Here is a 14,577-nt window from a genome sequence, read left to right on the forward strand (position 1 = left end):
GAGACTGCCTTCCTTACCCCGCTGACAAGGTCACTGACTCAGCAGTGGATTAGGATGCCAGCCCCTGGCCCAAAGGGCACTGGCCATAAAAACAAACCATATGATGTGAAAATGCCCTAACTTCTGAAGAAGTGAAGGATTATCACAAACCCTCAGAGAGACTTTCTGAAGAGGCTGTTAGGCAATGTCATTTTGATCCCATCACTCAAAAGCACTATCAGGTTTCTACACAGCCATATGTAAAATTCTGCCAGCAATGAGATGCACTGGGAATGATCTTTCGGCCTTCTTCAGATACAGAGGGGCACACAAAACAATTTTGTGGTTCTCATATTTTAAATTCTTTCCTACTTTAAAGTACATCCTTTTTGATTCAGTGGATTTATTAATCATTGTTCCCTCTTGATTGTGATTGTCATAATAAAGTCACACACATACAGTTACTGTGATCTGTGTGCTCACTGTAAACACCCTCCAGAAAGAGTTGACACTGGACTTAAAAATTAGTAGAAAAGTGACAGAAGAATGGCATTACATGCAATAAAACAGCACACCTTGAGTCAAACAAAAGTTGGTGTTCTCTATGATTACATAAACATGTTAAGAAACTTACTAAGAAACTAAACTAATTAAGAAACTTACTACCAAAAAGAAAACTGCACAAGCTTTCACTACAAATTTTTGAAGGTAGTATCTGTTGGCCCCTTCCAACCGTCATAATTCTGTGATCTTAAAATATAGCTACTGTTTCTTCATTAACAAAACAATACTATTGTACCCTAAAATGGACTTCGTGATATGAACAAAAAGTATAATTTTTAGGAAAGTGACATCTTTGTACTACTTTATATGCTGAATAGCCATGGTCTGACATGAAACCAGAGACATAAACCAGCATGAATCTTTAGAGCGTTCCAGTAAGTTATTTCCGGTAACGGTATCTCTTCATACATGTAGAACTCACTACAAAGGACCTCAGAATGAGAAGTCAGATCACCACACGTCTAACTTTTTCAGAATTAGGCAAAGTCTCAACAAACTTCAGCATTTCTATTGGCTAGTCGTATAGAGGGAGATTTTTATGCTCATGTGCATGGCAATAACAACTTACATAACAGATACTCACGTGCACAGCCTCCTGTGCTATAATTCAGACTTCGTATTTCAATCAAGTTAACTGTCTTAGGAATAGAGTCTCAGGAATAGAGTGACTTTTTTCCAAGCTAAAAAGTTTAATAGCCCCAAAACAAGGCAAAAAAATCTCTCACGTTTGTGACAACTTTTCACTCTCAACACTGAATGAGAGTAGAGGCCATGTTTAGACTATCTAAACATGGAAGAATCTTCTACTAAACAGATAGTTGTAGATCTTTTTATCTGATAGTAATTTTTAAAAACTGACTCATCAACAGCATCCAGAAAGCTACATGGGGCACACCAGTCTGTCAGAGCAGGGACAGTAAATGACAATGTAGATTCAAAACTATATATACATATTTGCCTCCGCTGAGTTTAAATGACAGGTTCTTACAGGGTTCTTGGTGGATTTATAAAATATATTCCCAATATGGCCTAATTTTTGTTGTTCAATTTTTGGTCAAACTACACTACTCTGATTTCCTGCAGACCAAGAAAGTGCAAGTGGTCTGGTATTGCAGAACAGCAAATCTACAGCAGGATGGGCACATGGTCACCAAATGCTAAAGAGCACATACTTCAGATTAGCTTACGTTCAATATGAAAACCTAAAATTATCCCTGGTTTTAAGATTATCATCTCTGAGTTAAGAAAACAGCCATTCCTCTCTCTCTTCATAACTGAAAAAATTGTTTGATTTTCAATTTGTTATTCAAAGTATTTACTTAAAAAAAATTAGATATTAGATACATCTGAACAACAGAAATTTCAGAATTTAAAAAACCCAATATGCTGGGCCATACATCCCTGTCCCATCATCTCAGCATGCCTGAAATTCATTCAGCTATTTACTATCCACATCTGCCTAGATTTTTCAAGTCCTTTGTGTATTTTAGAGAGAAATATCTATATGTATTACATTAATGTTCTGTACTAGCCTGATGCCCTTACTCATTTGTATCGGGATGTTATGCAATAACCAGCTAATTAATTAAAATAGCATGTGTCAGTTCCTCACAGTTTATAGCTCCACTCTGGTATTGCTATCATTGTATTTTATGCAAATGATTGTCTTTTGTACATTATACACCTTACAAAAAAAGAAAAAAAAAAAAGGAGGGGGTGAAAATGGGAAGAGTACCTGTTTGTAGAGCCAGCCACGTCTGACAACTGGTGCATTAGGATTTCTCTTTATTGAGTTTGATCTCTTTCCAAAATTATGAACCTTCTTTGAAGATCGTGATGTCTAAATTGAATTGAACAGGTTACAGAAAACATGACACCAATATCTGTTGAAAAATCGTAACATATTTTCTTTTAAGATCTTTTTCATATACGTGTTCCCCTGGGGGACTGCAGAATACACACTGTATTCCTTTTTTAGATAAATAATTATTATGATGGTTCTGTTGGTGTCAGCATTTCTTTCTTCTTCCTCTGCAGAAAATTTAAAGACAAATCCCAAGACAAGTACTTAAATTTTTCTTTAACAAGAAAAAAACAACCAAACACATATCTGACCTTCTTATAAGGTAGGTAGAAAGCCTACCAAGCTGTCGAAAGAGAAATAAAATCAGAAGAACTATTATTAAGTATGAAAAATTACATAATCTGGGCAAGAAAATGATACCCTTTCCTGTTTCCTATACTGGCCTAATAAATAAAAACTTGTTCAGATTTCAACAAAGATTTTAGATTTTATTCTTCTTCTACTTCTACTAAAAGAAATTGGAAAAGGCATAAGGAAACACACAGCACTGCCAATTCACACTTCATTCTTTTCAGCCTACATTTGGAAAGCTTGTTCTGCAACTAAACGAGCTGAGCATTTACTGGTGTTTTAAATTCTGTAAGAATCAGTGCCTCGGAGACCATGTGATGTGATATAGCAAAGTATCCCATTCTGCAGAATAAGTAAAGTTCAAATACGTTTTTGAAGCTGCATTCATGGTTCTGCTCCGAATCCACCATTTGAACGGAGACAATATATAATCCTGTGCTTTGGCTTCCCCAGTCTCTACTACTGAGACTAATCATAAGGTTATACAAAGTTCCTAAAGGAGGAAGGCTAAACGAACACTCGGGTTTTGTTGCAAATTAGGGTATGGGGTTTCTCTATGGAAATTCTCTCAACATGCATCACAGAACTGAATTGAGTTTTATACATGCTTCAGAGAGAATTCCACAGTAGGTTACAGATCATAAACTGGAAACTGCAATTTAAAATGTGCAGCCTTTGTCAACACCACCATTTACTGAATAGAACATTGCTTAGCCAAAAAGAATAACATTACAAAAACTATGTGTGTTTTTCTTAAGCCTACAACACGATGGAACAAGGTCATTTTGTATTTCTTTTTTGAAAGAATAAGGAGGGAATATAAAAACTATCAGAGTGCTTTTAATTTCCCTTGGAGATACAGAAATTTGTTTCAACTCTGTTTGGAAAGCAAGATAGAGCAAGCAATTGAAAACCTGATTTAAAAAAAAAGTAAAAAACTTTCACATTTTCATCTGAAAAATTCCACCAGTGCAGAATGGACAAATGTTTGTAAGAAGCCAAGAGAATGATGATATCCAGCTATAAAAAAGGAATATACAGAGAACCTGTAACAATCCAGAGCAATTAACAATTAACTCTACATCCATCTTAGCTAACCTGTATGGCTACTATATTGGCATATCACACAAATACCAGTTTTGATCAGGAGTAATTTATAACACTCATAAATAACTTAAAGAACACTGCTCTAATACTAGGTATTAAAGATTCAAAACCTCTCAAGAGTGTTCCAGACTTCTCATGCTTGTACAATGACTAACACATAACGGATGCTTCTGAAAACATAACCTACCACAAGTAGTGCTAATGTCAAATCCACTAACAAATAAAGATAGAATAGGTTGCTCTTAGGTCTGATAGCAAACCATACTGACTCCAATTTCACAAAGTTTTAATGGGTTAATTATACATCTTACCAGCTGTGAATACAAACTTCTATTAAACAGAGCATCACAAGTGCTTTCTAATTTTAGTTAATACAGAGAACACTTCAGATGACTCCTGATTATTTTACCACACACTGCATAAACAGAAAAACTTCACAACAAATTCTGAGTCTCGAGACAATGAGTATTTTAGGGTATTGAAATATCATGGTTGTATATATAAACTAATTATGAGTTCTCAAACTCTTTAGATCACCTCCTCCTCTTGTTATGTCTGGGATCCCTGATCATCCCACATTCTCTCACACACATACCTAATATATCTCAAACTGGGAAAACAGGAAGGAAGGAAAAAGAATAAGAACTGAAGGGTTCAATTATGTTTTACCCCACAGCACTAAAAATACAGGACACACTGCATGGCTCCAGCTTCTGGAGATGGCAAAGAGAAAAGGGGGGTATGAATGAAGGGTCCAACTACTAATCACTTGCTGGAAGGTGTAGAATGTAATAGCCAGCAAACTTAGAGTCACATCTGGTACCGTTTGACCTGTTCTAAGGAATGGTCCCAGCAACTGTGATGCCTCTGAAAACAGCCCCTACAGGAGGGACCCTGTACAGCTCCAGTATGGAGAAAGAGGCCAGGAAGCCCAGCCAGTGATATCCATTCTTTCCCAAACCTGAAGACGACAAACACTGGCAGGCTTTTGAACTCTGTGCAACAGATCAGTCAGTAGTCAGGGCTGCAGACTTCATCATTCTGCAAGCTGCTCTTCTCTCTGCTTAGCTGGTAGAGGACACAAAGTTTATCTGAGGCTTCCTCCTCAGTTTCAGAACTAGCACAAAAGTAATGAATTAACACTAAAGCTATCGCGTCTGTATTTGAAAATCACTGGCTGAGAACCTTGCTGGTAAATAAACTCTCTGCATGTGAACTCAAAGAATGGAAATCTGAATCTTTGTTACTTTCAACTTCTGTTTAAAAATGTTTCCAGTCTTCAAGGCTTACATTATCTTCCAAACCACAAACCAACACAATGCTGCCTTCTGGATTTTGTAGGCAATTTCAGTGCCTTCCAGTGTTGCAGTTTTCCATGAGCTGAGTGGGTTTCTGCCTCAGCAATTTAGCTTGGACCAGGAGGTTGCTCTGGAAGCAAATCTCCCAATCATTCACTCTTATTGTGCTTTGGTTGCTTAGTAGAGCAAACTGGATTTATTTCTCTATAAGACTATAACGTAAGATGACATGGAGCACTACTGGACTAGTCTGAATATAAACCATGAACACACAGGACAGATGTTTGGTCAAGAGCACCAACGCTGCCCTTCACATTGCTCCTGTTTATTATGCTGTTTGCTCCTGTGTCTCACGACGATTACTCCAAAATTTTCGCTAACCTGAATCCTGAGAAGACATGTATGGCTGTACCTAAACTAGCCATTTAAAGCTGGACTGCCTTAAGCACTGTATGAAATATCTCTAAACAAGCTGAGGATTATTTTTAAACGATTTGATACATCCTAGCTGTAATGGAGACACGAGCTCTGCAGCAGCTGTCCTAGGCTAACACTCCATTCCACTTACTGTGGAATTGTACGGTGATTGTTTGCGTTATTCTGTTGATAATCAGGTCAGCAATGAAAAGCAGGGGAGATGGACTGTAGAGGGTGACTAGTAATGTGACTGATTTTATACACTAAAAAAGCTGATTGCCTGAATGCATTTCAGGACATTTAATCATATTTGTCTAGGTAGTGATTTTAACATTGAGGGGGAAAGAAAAAAACAACAAAACAATAAAAAGGAAGACACCTACAAAAACAACTTCATTTTAGAGAGGGGTGGAAATATATACCTCTGTAGTAATCTAAAGCCTATGTAGATCTCTTTCAGTCGGAGATCTGCATTAGTAGCTTCAAGTTTAGAAATACGCTTCAAGCTAATAGGGAAGAAGCAGCATGTAACAGAGCTATAACATGTTATTTGTCCAGCATCATGCATAAGGTGGGAAGGGAGGATTAGAAATAAGGCTTTTACTGGGGAGAGACTGATTTTTGCCTCACCTCATGTAAGCCTCTAAGACAGCAGCAGCATTAGACTCCAGTGAGTCTTTCTGCCACAAAATAGAAACTTCTCCAAGTTCCATGCCTATTTGGGAACAATTAACATTAATGAAAGGGATAACCTATTTCTATACCCCTCAACTGTCTGAAACTTTAGTTGTACCACAAACTTTTCCTCCATTCCTCATTACCTCCCAATGTTAGGTGTGTTCACGGGTTACCTCTGAAAACAGAAACACCTGAAATACAGGGGTGGCAACCACATGAAGCATTCTTCTGCTCTGTAATTTACTTTCCTCACAATATTTTACTTCTGTTTTATTGTGCTACAATACAGAGCGCCTCTACATATTATGTTCAAAGGCTGATAAGACAGCTAAGAATTTCAGGTTCTATTGTTGGGAGTTAAGAACAATAAAAACAGTTAGTTGTTGTGCCCAGGTACAAGCAGTGGGTCAGTTCTATATAGTTACCTTTAAAAACAATTCAACTCCTTAGCCTTAAACAACCACCAGAAAATGCTGACTAATATTAGCTGTGGTTCTACTTTGCAAGGAATTCATCTCCCCAAACCAAAACTTTTAAAATGGTGTTGCACTAATTCAGACAGATTTGTATCTGAAAACTGACGTACAGTAATCGCACACAAAATATTAACATGATTCATGTGACTAAGTGCATTTAAATAACTAGGACAGACAGGAGGAACACATAGTAGCACAAAAGTCTATTTCTTCAAAATATAATAATTTCCACAGGAAGCTGAATTGCCATAGTAATCTTAATTTTCTTCTAAAACACTATGAAACAAATATGCTAATGGGCATTTTAAACTTATCTTTTGAAAGAGAGTGTGAAAAGTGTTTGTAAAACACATGCTCCTAAATTGTAACTCATTTCCTATCTAGTAGTTGTAGTTGGGAGTGCTTCCTAGCTAGGTATGTTGTAACTGATTTTCTGTGTAACTATTCAATCTACATCACTATTACACCTCTAACAGTAAGATATCTTGGGCTTTTCTTCCTTGCTTGATTGTTTTAGGGCTTAGCTGGTTTTGGGTTCGGGCTTTTCTGGTTTTTGGTGGTGGTGTTGGGGTTGTTTTGTTTTGTTTTAAATTGGCTTTTCTGCATTAATTTAAACATGATCATATGATTATCATTGAAATTATGGGTTTTGTTACTGTTTATAATTAATCTGTGACTCCTCTTCCTCGCCACCCCCACCCCTCCCCGCAGCACAGTTAGATTAAGACATTTTTCTCATTAAGTAATAGTTTTCTAATGTAGGTCAAGGATTCTGCATGTCTAATAAGACATTTAAAACAACAAAAAAAGGTTTCCAAAATGCACTTAAAGAAACCTTACAATGTTTCCTACCACATGAAAAATAAGTTATTTCATCCAGGTTTCTGAAACTAAGGAATTTGCTCAGTTAAAACACATTCCAAAGTTTCTTTTTCTTTTACAGGCTGGATTAATCTGCCAAAAAGCACCTCTCAGGGTTAAAGTGTTCAAACACTAGCAAAAAGTATAGGTTTTTTTTTTTCCTTGTTTAAATGTTAACTGCTGGGTAGAAGAGATTACAGGGCTCTTGCCTGTCATCACTGATCAAAGTTGTTATCTTGGTATCCTAGCAAACTTAAGGAATTTTTAAGTATTGTAGCAAGTGCACTCTCTTTTCATGAAGACTGTCCAGAAAATGGAAAAAAAATGCATGCAATAGCCTGATCAGCTTTATCCAATAAGCTTAAAGTTGATATAATTGAACCCATCACCTTGATAAATATCTGGGCATTTACCTTAACCTTCTGAGAAGCTGGGCAAATGGTGAAAGTGGGACACAAATTAAGGTGACCTAGAATCTCCAGGACTTCTCCCAGGAATTTTCCTAGGAAACCAGGACTTCTGGTCCAACGACAGCAAATCATGTCATCTGCCCTTTAATTTTACCACAGGGTTACCTTCCACCTCTCTTGTAACTACTTCTTACACACAGTAAAATTGTCTCTATCTTACCTGGAGAAATCTAGTAATTTGTTTGGGATTGAGCAATTTCCATGACAATGCTTACCCAGAAGTCTGATCAGTCACTCAAGACTGATCACTCTAATTAGTTCATACTAATTAGAAAGGTCAGATTTTGTAAACAATTTAAGTACATGCAAGTCATCAGATCTGAGATACTTGATAAAAATTACAGCTTCAGTGATAAATTTTTTCAGACACCTCAGTTTCCAAATTAAACATGAAAGGAGGCAAGTGCCCTGAAAACGATATACGCTTTGTTTCTCTTTTTCAATGGAATACTAATATATAGCACTGTCTAGTGCCTTGTGGAATAACTGTGTTATTTTAATTTATTTTGGACATAAAGACTTACTCTGCCCACAGGGCTCATTGGATGAGCAGCATAATCTGATGTCAGATTATAGTTAGTTGCTTCACATATCATGCTTACTGGTCGCTCCTTCTTTTCTTCAGATGTCATTGCTGCAGCAGTCCTGAAAATAGAATACGTAATAGCACCAGAACAAGCTGCGTGTGCAGACTGCTATTAAAAAGCACCCCTAGATGTAGCCTAATACAGCCTGTGTCCTACTTTTCCAATCTGAAAGCAATTCACACTTCATCGTAAAGTTACCTGCACTGTGTTTTAAACTCAAATCTATTATAGATGAATTTCAAGATGTTGTTTTAAAATAGGATTTTTCTGTTAGCTTTAGGTGTTGGTAGAAGGGAAAAAGACAGGTATGAACACGAGATGGAAATGGGAAGAAATGCTCTCCAAAGACCCCATATGGCTTTGTCCCACTTCAGTGAAAACATGCACGTTTGTGAAATTTCACATATTGCAGTCCTGACGGTTTTCACTCCAGCCACCGTGTAACGTGTTGCAGCAATGGTGGTGAGTAGGACACCGAATATCCAGCCACATATGAAATCTTGAGGTCAGGTATGACTTCCATGCATACCTTCTTATATTGTTGTGTGTTCTACAAAACTAATGCAAAGATAGCAAAAGCAAGTTATTATTCAATGATTCAGAAAGTGTCTCAACTGGCCAAGAAAATAACCGATTGAGGAGAAACTACCAGGTAAAATATGATAGATTAAAGGCACGTGATTGTCCTTAAGTGATTAAAAAATTTATTCCTTTCTGGAAGTTTATTGATTATATAATATATAGTGTCAGCAACAGACCTACAGAAAAAGTAAAGTGACAAGTCGAAATCCACACAGTGCATAAACACAGTGCATTTCTATCATATAACTAATTTGGGGTTTTGTCTTAATAATTAGTATTAAATATTTAATAGTTCAAATAATTTAAACAAGTAAAGCTTTTTACTTGCTAATCTGACTTGGAAAAATAAACTAAATATTGCAATTGGCAAACACTGAATCTTACTTCAGTATTAACAAGCTTTAAAACAGGTATTTTATAGACTGAAACAGCTGCCACTTACTGTTCATTCACAACAAAAATACAGTTGTCTTGTGATGGCTGCCCCGTTACTGGATGTTTGCAGGTTACTTTTCGTTCATTATGGCTGCGAAAAAGAGATAATGAAAATTATTATGCAAGAATATTTTTATTTTCCAACTGAAGTATATAACTCCAGTGTATCGAGTAAATCAGTCCAGTGAAAATGATCATCAATATTTCATTACATATATATAAGCTAACAAATAGGATAATTAGCATTAAAGAATTTTCTTGAATACTTGAAATAGATGGAAAACATTTGCAGTGGGTTGGTAATGGTTTTGAATTTAAAAACTAGAGCAAGAGTATTACTAGTTCATATATGATCACTGATAATTCACTTCACATAAGTCTTAATATATTCATAAATAGGATTTCGGTGAGACAGGGACAAGGTAAGCACAAGACAAGCAACTGTTCTGTAGGGATAAAACAACAATACAGTAAACACAACTGTCTTCCAGCTTAGAATGTGAAGTTACTTGTCTAAAATTTTCCAGTAAGACAGATAAATATTCAGTGATTGGAACAGAGTGATGCATAGCAATCACAGTCCTCCTTTTGCTGGTGACTTTTTAATTCAGAGTGCTACTCCCCTGGAGTGTTGTTCTTGGGAGTACCTTCAAGTCGCAGGGAGCCTGCTGGCTGAGGGCTTCACCCTCATCAGCACAAAACGCTCACTTTGCAGTATCTCGTTCCCCTGAACTGCAGGTGTTGCTAGATCACAGGAGCTCCCACAATTTGGAATAAATTGCCAAAATTCAACAACTATCAGCTGCTGCCACTCAAGAAGGAAATGTTTTGACTTGAGCCCTCCAGCCCTAGAGGGCTAGGAAGAGAAGGGGAGGAATTGCCTTTACTGCCTACGAGACATGTCAATCAGCTAACAGTTGTAATTTGTGCCTGATGCAGTCCAGGGCTTTTCTACCCCCAGCCTCCATGCAGGCAGCAGGGTCCCAGCCCCAGTTATGCTACGAGCACACCTGAGAGCGTGGAGCTGCCAGCTGGCACAACAGCAAGACTATGCAACTACAAGAGGCAAGGGTGGCTGAACTGCAATAACGTCCTCTGAACTCTCTGGCCCCAAAATGTAGAAAAGAGAGCAGAAATGGTGTACTGATGAAATTGAAACCTGGTTCAGTGATTAAAAAGCATACAAGCATAAATCAGACTAAGAAAGGGCAATGAGTATATAATGCAGGTGCAATATTTGGATATAACCTACATGCTTCAAAACAAACTCACCTGTTCTGTTTTTACCACTTTAAATAATATTTACAACCACAGAAGTATATAATGCAAAAACAAAACAAAACAAAACCCCACAACAAACCAGTATCTGAAATCAGCACTGTAAATCACAAAGGAATTAATTTCATTTGTTAATATTTACTTTTGCAAAGAATATGTGATGATGATCTTTTTCACATAAGGTATCTTATATAATACTATGTCTTTCTTATCACACGTACAACCCTGAAAAATATTCTTGGATAGAGAACAAACCTGGACAACAAAAAAAAAGTGCTTTAATTGCAAGACAGCAGAAGAGGTGCAGACCTACAAAAAGCTTTGAATGGCACTTTATCCTTAACACCTATTTCTTTTATTGCCTACTCATTTAACCTTCTTAGCTTTCAAAACAATGAAGCACAGCTTGTCTCACAAACACTATGCTCTACCCTTCCTTCTTCTTAAAACAACCTAGATTTAACAAGACTATCTTAACATTCCTCAGGCTTCTTGAAATTTACTTGGGATCATAACATTTTGCAATTATGGGGCATGACTAAGTAAAAGTTACCTCCAAACACTACTTTCACAGTCAATTGGTAGTTGGATAAATCTGCAAAAACCTAAAGCACAAGATTAAAAAGATAGCCCAATTCTTTGCACTTTCTTCACTGGGATTTTAAAAACGTACTAAGACCTAAATGGATAGACATGTTATGGAGATTAACTAGTGAGCTAGCAAACGCCGGTACTTTATCTTCACACTAAATTCTGCAGAATTCTAAGTTTAGCTTATGAAGAAGCTTCTGTTGCAAAAATGCATCCATTACAATGTAGGGACAGAAAAGAGATGACCTGAGTAAGGCTGTGCCATTTCTAATTGCCCCAGTCCTACAATGCCTTGCAAGTGAAGATGGTCCAGATTGAAGAGAATTAAAATTCAAAAACATTCCTGAGGAAATTCAAAACATTCCTGAGGAAGCATCCAGGGTTTTTTTTTGTGATTACTCTTTCTCTTCACTTCCAAAAACTTTCTTTTTGTTTCTTCTGACATTGGATATTAGGAAAAACTTGTTCACCGAAAGGGTTGTCAGGCATTAGAACAGGCTGCCCAGGGAGGTGGTGGAGTCTCCATCCCTGGAGGTGTTTAAAAGAAGGGTAGACGTGGTACTTGAGGATATGGTTTAGTGGTAGACTTGGCAGTGATAGGTTGGCAGTTGGACTCGGTGATCTTAAGGGTCTTTTCCAACCTTAACGATTCTATGATTCTATGATTTCAGAAACTCTTTCATCAAATTAAAAAAAAAATAATTATGGAGATGAGCTGGCACTCTGCAAGCTTTGCCAAAATGTTACTGTCTTGTTCACGTTAAACCCTGACAGCTGGCTATCAGCTGACATGCAGAAATGTAGAATTAAATGGATCATGACTTCTGCTCAGTGACCACCAATACTCAGGACCACTACAGAGGAAGCACATCCCATGTTTTGTATGAGTGCACCGGGCTCATGCTGACACAGGAAGAGGCCACACTAAGAGATTGTAAAGGAGAGGTCATACAAAACAAGGAGGGAAAGCAGGAAGGGGGAGCAAAAGGAGAGAGAAGAGAGGAACAACTAACAAACCTATTCAATAATATTTTATTTCAAGCTTGAGTAATATATCAAGTCAGTATTCCAAAGATACCTAAACATTTTAGGACAAAATAATTTCCTTATTACCCCCCCCCCCGATATCTAGATGTTTTGAGGTGTAGCTGAGACTACATAAAAAAATGCAAAAAAAATATTGTAGACATGAAACTCTCTCCTGTGGGATATACAGTACTTTCTTCCTAGCATTTAAGACACCTTTATAGTCACTTCCCCCTAAAAGGCAACGCAATGGAATAGCAATCTTTTCTTTCTTTTCAGCTTAGATGCAAGTGAAATCTCATGAGTGAAATTCAGCTTGTACAACTAAGAAGTGTCATGACTGTAAATACGCCTAACTGGATGAATAGATTTTAAATACTTCCATTTGAAAACGTCATTACTCACCTAATTCTTGCATTTTTGGCATTAATTTAGCTGATATTTTGACAAGACACCTCAAAATACTTGCGTAAGGCATAGAGTAGCTTGATAATTATTTTCATAACCCTCCCACATAACAGTAGGTTAAGGCATTTGTTTTAAACTTGATCTTGCAGGCTACAGAGTTTCATTAAAACCAAGGTGCAATTTCATATTCACAATCTCAACATCCAGTTTAGACAGTTGTTCAGTTATCTATGAATTTCTGGGTCCACACACATGCTTAGTATTTCATATATTACACTATAATAATACATATCTCATCGATAAATCTCAGGGGAAATAATATTTTTTTTTACTCAGACCTCTAAGAGTCTCAACTTTGCAGAGCTTCAACTTTGCATATTTATGCGTCTGCACTTTTATTATGTGGTAAAGAGTGATTGACTTTGACACAGGCCGCTAGAATCCGGTGTGTTAAGTTCTTGGTTATACAGAGATACAGTCTCCAATCGTATATGGAAACAACACTCCTCTTCCTTCTCTCTCCAATTGGTTTTTCATATCAACATGTTTTGAGAACACAGCGTAACTATACGCACACTGTTGCACTTATACTGAAGGATATAACTGACCCTTACCATTTCAGCATCCATAGTTAGGTTGTATTAATGGCATGCTAAACACTAGAGCCAAAGACAGGAAAAAAATCCCCTGTGCATTTTATTAATATTCATTACCATACTTTCCAGGCTCAGTGCACGGCACAAACTAGTCCTCATTTATATTTGCTACTGGGATGTACTGGGCTGTAGAAACCGACACAGCTGACTAAGATGACATAAGGGATAAGAATTTCAATGCAAAATAAAGCATAGTTCTTGCATGTATCAAGATCATGTTGTTCTTGATTCCAGTAGCTGCATAGGTCAATGACCTGCTATAAAAGGATCAAAACCAAACCAAAACAAATCAAGAATAAATTAAAAAAAACACCCACCATAACACAAAACCCTAACCACACCGAAATAGCTCACACAGGCACAAGTTCCATTTTTCGCTATGTCAGTGCAAGACAACTGGTACCAGCTTAACAACACCAACTTAACTTGACCTATTTTCTCCAGAATTTTTAAACTTCTTTCCAATCCTTTCCTCTGAACACTGCAAGCTTTGGCATCATTTAGCAGGTAACTTCGCTTTGGCACACGGACAAGCCCTCAGAGCAAAAGGATTTATCTTGCTCAGGTTAGAAGTTGACAGTAACCTTGAATTTGACTCATGTTATTTGCCTTCTTATCTACTCTCTTTTTCCTTTCTGTCCCTTGAGACCCTTAATCTCTTTAGAAGACAGGATTATTTCCCTTATTTTCTAGACATGTTCAAAAAGCTTGTTGTGCAGTTTTAATCTACTCACTAAATGTACAGTCAACAGCAATCTTTTTGATGGTCAAATGTGATCGAAGAACTACTGAAAAAAAGCCCTCCAATACAGATAGAATAATATAGTTGAATGATGTAAGTAGCAACAGAATGCATAATTCCAGGACCAGCACTTGCCAACAGAAGTCCTACACAAGTAGGACTGTTTTCGTTCTACCTTGTGTTTTATGGGACTGCTGACCCCAAAATGCTGTGTACCAATATTTTGTACTAATATACACCACCACAAAATCATCAAATTAAAAATTC

General features: G+C 37.1%; 1 protein-coding gene across 13 annotated transcripts in view; it reads right to left on the bottom strand.

Moving 5' to 3' along the window:
• The window catches only part of PLEKHA5 (pleckstrin homology domain containing A5), a 173,645-nt gene that overhangs the window by 57,935 nt on the left and 101,133 nt on the right, over positions 1–14,577 (bottom strand). For all 13 annotated transcript variants that reach the window (XM_075114728.1, XM_075114694.1, XM_075114702.1 and 10 more), the window contains 3 exons: positions 9,617–9,700; positions 8,530–8,650; positions 2,279–2,383 (listed from right to left, as the gene is read on the bottom strand). In XM_075114728.1, the coding sequence (XP_074970829.1) occupies positions 2,279–2,383; positions 8,530–8,650; positions 9,617–9,700 (310 nt within the window). The remainder of the gene's footprint in view (positions 1–2,278; positions 2,384–8,529; positions 8,651–9,616; positions 9,701–14,577) is intronic.

This window comes from Phalacrocorax aristotelis, chromosome 1 (genome assembly GCF_949628215.1).
Source record: "Phalacrocorax aristotelis chromosome 1, bGulAri2.1, whole genome shotgun sequence".
NCBI lineage: Eukaryota > Metazoa > Chordata > Aves > Suliformes > Phalacrocoracidae > Phalacrocorax > Phalacrocorax aristotelis.